Below are 8,211 nucleotides of genomic sequence, written 5' to 3'. Positions count from 1 at the left end.
ACTTTTAACTCCTGTCTAGTCATCACCATGGTAACAAGACCTCGAATCCACTGATCAACATATTTAATACTGACCAATTTTATTGAAATAGGACATTTTACTTCTACAAAACCTTACTCGGCACAAACACTTTGCTCCTCTTACAATAATTGCACACAGTTTGAAAATCACAGCCGTGAGAGTCTGATAAGTAAGTGAAGACTTGGCAGCGGAGTTGCTGCACGGTGGTGGGCTTTGCTTGAACATTCAAGATGTGTTAACACTACGTACAACACAAAAAAAAAACAAAACAAACAGCCAGTCATTTTCAGTGACTACTTGTATTTGCTTCACCTCTCAGGAGGAAAATCAGAGCAAGCGGGTCGCCTGTTTGTTAAGATATAAAGACTTTAAAGGACTACTTTCTGTATCACGTTAGCATTGTAGTGGTCAAAGTGAAATAAAACAGAGATGCAGCAGTTTGGCAGTGTCAGCTCAACTATCACCTACTAAATTCACACAGACTGACAATGCTGACACAGCTTCCCCTTTGCTGGTGTCACCTTGTGATTTGCAACATATGTTCATCTCATCACACAGCGAAGTGAGATTTTATTTCGGGGTGACACACCAATCTTAAACCTTTAATCAACACAGCATGAGTGACTGTTATTTGGTTTCCACTATTAGGTTTTTTCTTAGCAGCCTCCTGATTATGAATTTGTAAATTCTACTAAAAACAATGCTGCAACAGGATAAACTATCCTCACTTTCTAACTGTACAAGGTTTTTCCTAGAACTGCCTGGACACCATAATTTGACAGAGGAACATTTATCTGTGTGCAAGTCAGCATTCAATCTATGAGGAAGGAATGTGACTTGCAACACCAAGAAAACATAAACTATAGGTAAAACAAAACTGTGCTTTGCTCCTAAATGCACACAAGCCCCATTTCAATTCTTACATATTAAAACTAGGTGATTTCCTGTGCTGTCATTTATTAAAGGAGAGTTACTCAAATGGCACATTATACAAAAAACACAACAAAATCACAAAAGAAAACAAGTCAAGAGCCGTGTCTGTAATGTGTTCAGAGTGTGAGGCACAGTGCAGTCGATTTTTGCGTCACACAGAAAACGTGTCGGATGGTTTGCAAATGAATGAACTAAAGAGGAAGAGATGGTTTAAAAACATGTAAATCCTTCGTCCTAAACCGTATCTGATCTGATCTGATCTTCATTAAGGGAAATCCATGTAGAAGAAACATTTTGTCACGCTTTCAGAAGACACTCATCAGTTGCTATCCCTTCTCCTTAAAGTGAATCCATCACTGGGTGGCCAGAAGTCTGTGGCGGGTGGGTGAGGTATGAGGGGTGGACAACCTCTCAGAGGAGGCAGACGATGTCAGGGAGGACTGCAGGTGGACTGTCTTGTGGAAAAGCTTGTTGCTGATCAGCACGACCAGAGAGAAGAGACGCAGCTGGAAGTGACTGGAAGAGTGGAAACGTAATCAATGAGTTCTGTGCTGAGACACTATTTAAATTTAAAAAAAAAAAAAAAAAAAGGATTTTACACTTACTACAGTTTTGTTGGCGTCTTGGCCTCATTAGCGCTGATGATGAATAGAGGGAAGAGAATGGAGAACAAGCACCCACTGAGCAGAAAAGTGAAATAAAGAAACATGAGTAAAGGCAGAGAACTCAGAGAATCATTTGTCCTGCAGGGGCTGCTTGTTACAAGCAGAAACTCAGTCATATGAAAACATGATCATAACACAGATCTTCAGGTTCTTCAGGAGAAATCTGCATGGGGAAATGGGGTATCTCTAATCCCCTACAGTAACCAGGCTTCTTGTTTACATGACAGTTATGAAATCTGCCTGCTGTAACTTTCTTCAGTGCACCCTATAATAAACTTTCTTACTTATTAAAAAAAAAAACAAAAAACATTTTACTATTTGTCTAATAAGACTTAAGCAGTGAAGGCGCCGACACCCAATAAACAGCTTCTTGGCAATAATAAAAAAGAGCAAATGGTTTTAGAATTTATGAACTTTCATTATTTTATAGTCTTCACTCTTACCTGATGATGTAAGATGAGGGCAGGGCGGTCAGCAGAGCCATTGGTAAACCAAAGCCAAAGTAATAAGGCCAGTTCCTCTCGATATTGGACAACCGTTGGTGCATCTCAATGCCTTAAAGAAATATAGAACATTCACATTTATTGTCTCCACTCAGTGCAGATGATTTAATTTTGTGAGTAAAATGTAAATATCTCACCATGGTTAAACCAGCGATACTCAAAGCAGTAAAGGGAGTAGAGCAGAGACATGTGGAGGAGGCTAACCATCTGCCCAATGGCGTCAATGGGGAAGAGACTAACAATCATACCCTACAGGACCATGAAAATACAGAATACAATTAAATTGACCATGACTGGTGCATTTTCAATGAATAATGACTTTGTCCAACTTGTGTAAAAATGAACAGATTTATAAATCAATCAATTAGTGGTGTAAAAGGTCTTAAAACAAGTAAGAACTTTCTCTGATTTAACTTGAAAGTCCACGACTTACAATTTGGCCTGACATACAAGAGATAATGCAGCTGGTCTTTGTGCAGTTAAGGATCTTTGTAAAACGGGTAGATAATTCACACACTGAACTGTCACACAGAATCTGGGCAACTGGCAGGCAGTTTCACTGCAACTCTTATTTCCTGTGTACAACCAATGTTTCAGTTGAGAAAAGAGGACAGAAGAACTGCACCTGAATGAGGAAGAGTGCCTGGAGAAGGAGGTTAAAAAGCATATCTGCGATGATCTTACTGACGCTGGGGAACGGCTGAGCCTTACAGCCAGAAACTTCAAATGCTAGGTCAGCGATATCCTGCAACAGAGAATAACACAGTGACATAATTTGTGTCTCTGGTGCTTGTATGTGCTGCAAGTACAGAGTGCGATTAAAGACACAATTCAATATAAATATAAAATAGCTGATTAAGAAGAAGTTCTACACTAAAAATATTTAGCTCCGGCTTGTATCCAATGTTACAAACATAAACACACAAAGTGCTTTACATAAAAAACAAAAAACACAGGTAACTCAACAAATACAATAAGTGGTCATCTCTTTCCTGATAATTCAGTCTGACTGATATTATTATAACAGTGGTTCCTGAATTCTGTCACCTGCAGGGGAAAAAGGGGACAGCAGCACCAGGCCAAACATCCAATATGCTACAACAGGACCTTGAGGACCAAGTTTGGGAACGACTGGTCTATGCAGTGAGATCTATGTGCAGATTTATGTGCAGAGGCTCCCTCTGGTGTCATCATTTCAGTCTAGCAAAGCAGGGCCTTACCTGGAACCAGATAGCGTTGACTATCTTGCTGAGGACGAACAGAGGGAGAACCCAGAGAGCGCTGAAGACGGAGGTCAGGATGAACTCTAACCAAGACCACACATTGCCATGAAGGGAGGGGTCACCTGCAGCAAAAACACCATATTGACTGACTGGTTCCTACCAAGTGTGAGAAGCTGGCCCACATTCAGTAACACAGATACATACCAATGATTTTTGCCGTGAGAGCCTGCAGCAGTGGGATAAACACCCGGTAAAAGAGAAACAGACTGAGCTGCAGAGGAAATGAAATGCTACAGTTACTTTTTGGTTTATGTTACCTGACCCTGTGTTGTGTAGCAACTTTCAGAAACATAAACGACACTGAAATCCTGAACGTTAAAGTAGAACCTGCAGCTGTAGCGTGTAGAGGTAGTAGAGGTTAAAAGTCTCACCCAGAACACTCCTCCGTTCCAGGCACAACACTGAAAAATCCTGCTCGCTACTTTGGGTTCACTGAAAGAGAAAATAAATCATAACAATGCTCATTACTCTGGATTGTAAGAGAGTGTGGTCAACTCATGGATGCTGTTGATGTCTCTGTATTTGCAGAGTGAGGGTGTTTGGAAGAGTGAATTTCAATCATGGATGAGATCAATGAGCAGTAATCCTTAATACTTATCTTCAGGTAGATACTTTATAACTATTGACTCTGTGACTTACAGAGGTTGTAGAACAGGATACCTACTTGTCTGGTTTGCGCTCCTCACTCTGTGCCCTTCTCTGTGCCAGGGCCCCACTGGCCCGTCTCCTCCGCTGCTCTTCCCTTTTCTGCTGGATGCGGGCATCCAGCTTGGAGATTGTTCCAATCCCCAATATGGAGTCTTTGATCCCCTTGAGACCACAAGACAGAAAAAACATATGAGTTTCTGACCTGTTCAAATTACCTCAGCAACGGGGGCTTGAATCTATTCTATTGGTTCTATACATAATTTACATAGTTAATACTTTTTTTTATGTTTAATTAATATAATGATGACAAGAACGTTTTTCATAGCATGGTTCACACAATGCCAACTCAGAAACTCTTTAGTATCATTCTTCACCACAATGTCATCTTTGCTCCATCTTTTGTGGCTATGTTAAATGGAAAGCCTCCATTTTATGAGAGGAGGAAAACCAAGGCAGGAGGCAGACATGCTGACAGGATATTATGCTGAGGTCATATTTGTAATGGAGAAAACTATTCAAGACCTAATACAGTATATTGATTTGTCCACTTTGACTGTTTGATGGAAGACTCCACATAGTCTGGTAGAGGTGGACAAATTATGCCAAAGACAAATATTATCTTTGGACTCTTTTGGAGAACAGTTGCTTCACATTGAGGCTGAAGATACTGATACATTTCACAGTAATAAACAGAACAAGAATTGCAAAAGGTGGCAGTCCAGCCAGGACAGACTCAACATCATGGAGTCTGGGAATACACAGAGAAGCACACACCATAAATATTCGGTTTAGGTTTGTGAGAAATGTGATAATTCTACTTTAGTGGTTGTGTCCTCGAGTGCACTATAATGAAATGTGTTTATAATTTCCATTTATAAAAGCAGCCTTTCAATAATAAGTGTGTCTAATGAGTCCATTAGTGTACATGCATGGATCAGTGTCCACAATGTCCCTACACACTCGTGACAGGACCTCTATGACTCGTGTCATATCTTGTGTGTTAGTACAGTGTGCGTGTGTCTCCTGACCGTCGCAACATTGCGGAGGAAGGCCCTGACGCTGTCTGTCATCTCTGGACCAGCTGCAGATCCATCAACTGCAGAAGGAGGAGGGGGGGCTGGTGACCTGGTGGTCAGCTCTCATGGCAGGGAGGGACTCACCCAGTAACCTGCAACAACCCAAAACCAAGAAAACAAAGGGTGAACATAGCTAATGGGTGAAACTCAGTCTTATGCTGCAGATCTAAACAGCTGAAGATTCACTTCTGGTGAATGATCGGTTTGGCAGGGGGAGGCGTAATGGGTCTGTTTGCAACAAAAGGTCAAGTATGTTTTACTTTTTTCAGTTTTTTGTGTTAACAATATCAAACTTCATATTTCACCATTATTTAAATTCAAAGTATAGTAGCAGTCTTTGCCTGGTATTTAAACAGGTCCTAATGACAAACATGTTTGTTTTAACAGTAAATCCTTGTGGTTCTTCATGATGTGACAAAGTTTAATTTAGTTATATCACATGAAGAAAACCGGACCCAGATAGTTACTAACTTCATCACCAAGGGAGAGGAAGTCAAGAGAATCCAACACGATCTGACCTTAGTATTTAGCTGATGTTACTTAGGATAAACTAGAAAAGCACGGCCATTACAATCAAAACGTGTCATAAAACTTCACTTTGGACAGAAGTTAACGTTACATCACTCGTTTGCTGAGAAACAGGACGACTTTTCGGCAGTGATTATTACTTGGAGGCGTAAAAATACCTCAATAAACGCAGCAGACTGGATTATAATTACTTACCAAGGCAGAAAAGATAAAATCAACCCACCTCACGCCAGATCAGGGCTTTATTCTCGACCAGTTGTACGCGTTTAGTAACAAGGATAAATTGAAACGCTTTTGTAGCTTTAGTAGCTAACGTTAGTGTCTCTCGTTGACACTGTTTGTCCAGCAATAAGTTAACGTATTCAAGATGGCTCAGTGGGTTAGTTAGCTGACTAGCTCACATACTGTATGTGGTAACGAACAGTGTTAGCGGTCTCTGCCAGCTATAAAATCCTAACACTTCCATGTATGAAGTCCTGGGTCTGCTACAATGCTTCTGGTTTCATTATCTTTAACTTTCGCTGCTTTGCTCAGTGCTCTGCTAGCTTATCTGTCTATGATGCTATCTGGCTAACTGTAAACGTTCAACAACTATTTTAACTGCTGTCTTTTCTGCAAAGACAACACCTAAACAAACGAGTGAAGTCGGGGACGGAGCTAACAGTTAATCGGGGTATCTCTCTTACCTCATGCGACAGGCTCGGGGTTAAATTAACTTCGTTAGCTAATTCTTTCTTTTGCCTCCTTTATGTGACAACAACACCAAACAGACACTGCCAGGGACCAGGGCCGAGGAAAACACATTGCGCAAGCTCCGACTTCTACTCTGAGGAACATGGGAACTGTAGTCCTCTTAGTTCTAACATGAGCAGCTCATGCAGGGTTCCTCTTGTCTGTTGTATAGAGTAGTGAGAGAGACACCTAGCGAGGAGAAAGAACATGTGTGCAAACACCTACAGCATGTTGAAGCTCAGAGTGGTGGTCAAATCAAAACTTCATGTTAAACTTTACTCTAATTTAAAAAGCAGCAATAACTGCCTGACAATGCCCTCACCAGTCTCAACATGTTTCTCAGTCAGATCGTGTCCTCTGTCTCAGCTGTCCTTTGCTCTGATGGTGTCCTCAACGTTGATCTGACAGAGTTCCAGTGGCATTTCAAGTACGTGGCTTTTGTGTTGTAATGTTGGGCCCGAAGTTGTCAATACTGCCACTGCCACCACCAAGACATGGCACACCAGTTTGCCAACTGGTGCTCCACGCTTTCAAGGTTGCCATGAACTTTTGGCCGCCCACTGAACAGCTGGCCACAGTCCAGAATGATGTGTGCATGCTGAGCAACTGAAGATGAGGATGATGGAGAGAAGCAGGCCAAAGAGAGCAATCATAATTATTTTTATGGTTATGTATATATTTTTGGTTTTCTGTAAATAACCTCTTTTGATGTATTGCTTTAAACAAACCTTGTGAAATTCTCTCATTATTAAAAAAACAACTTATATAGTGATAGTGTCTGGAAACATTAGTCAACACACCATCCTGCCCAGATGAATAAGTAGGTCATGTAGGTTGAAAGTAAGAGTCGACCAGGGATCTACATTTAAAGAAAAGAAGAAACGTCTTTATTTGTCATTTGTCACATTTACATGTTACAGATGAAATTGGTCGTCTGCATTTAACCCATCCCCCTTGGGGAGCAGTTCACTAAGTCTTTAAAATTCACGTCTGCTTCATAATTGAGCTGTCAGAGCAGAGAGAAAAATATTTTTCAGAAGTCTAAGTAGCAGCAAAAATGGAGAATTCTAGTTAAGTGGGGACCTCCTGTGGTGGAAGTGAAACAGTGCCTGAGATCTTAAGCTTCACCCACCAGGAGGAGGCTGTAATGTTAAGAAAAAGTCTATCAAATGTGATTTCCTCTTCCAGTTAAAGACGACGTGATGGCAGGCTTTTACAAAAACACAATATAATCAAAGTTCCCTGTGCCCCTTTACTTTAAATGTGCTCTCAAAAACAGGTTAGATATGCAAATGTTTGTAGATTTGAAGATGAAACTATCAGAAAGGTTATAATTCTACCATGTGTCTGTTACTGAGGGGCTAGAGGGTGATGGAGTCGTAGTGGAGTGCATCACAGTGGGAGGTGGTTCTAACGTTTTGCCCCCCTCATTCATGTAAAGAGGATGGCACATGAAGAGGCTACTTTGCTTAATATTTGCATGCCGGCAGTGATGAGTTCACATTCTGAACATTGCTTATACAACTGAAACGTAGTCATAAGTATATGATTAAATAATAGAAAACCCTATATTCTGGCTAATTGGGTGATGTTTGTGTTTCATTTTTAATAGACATCGTGCAGCATGAATCCATTTTAACCATATTTGCTCATTTCTGATTTTACCTGTCTTTTTATTGAGGTAGATCAACAAATATAACATTACTGCTGCTTCTTTATCAACTTGTTGTATTTTTCATTATGATACAGAAAAATCAGCCAAACACCAAGGCTGTTGAGTTCCTTGTCATTTCTGATGTCTCACAATGTGCTGTCTATTTAA

At 40.6% G+C, this 8,211-nt stretch overlaps 1 protein-coding gene across 1 annotated transcript; it reads right to left on the bottom strand.

Moving 5' to 3' along the window:
• Positions 1–562: 562 nt before the first annotated feature.
• On the bottom strand, positions 563–6,476 carry ei24 (EI24 autophagy associated transmembrane protein). The gene is made up of 11 exons (XM_026372972.1): positions 6,344–6,476; positions 5,082–5,221; positions 4,070–4,215; positions 3,777–3,837; positions 3,550–3,616; positions 3,343–3,467; positions 2,748–2,867; positions 2,260–2,371; positions 2,063–2,174; positions 1,560–1,634; positions 563–1,470 (listed from the first exon to the last, which is right to left on the bottom strand). Exons 2-11 carry the CDS (start codon positions 5,121–5,123, stop codon positions 1,308–1,310), a joined length of 1,023 nt encoding a protein of 340 aa, XP_026228757.1. The 5' UTR covers positions 5,124–5,221; positions 6,344–6,476; the 3' UTR covers positions 563–1,307.
• Between the last annotated feature and the right edge of the window lie 1,735 nt (positions 6,477–8,211).

Source organism: Anabas testudineus, chromosome 14, assembly GCF_900324465.2.
Source record: "Anabas testudineus chromosome 14, fAnaTes1.2, whole genome shotgun sequence".
NCBI lineage: Eukaryota > Metazoa > Chordata > Actinopteri > Anabantiformes > Anabantidae > Anabas > Anabas testudineus.
Note: the sequence above shows the minus strand (reverse complement) of the source record. Positions and strands in the feature narration are given on the sequence as shown.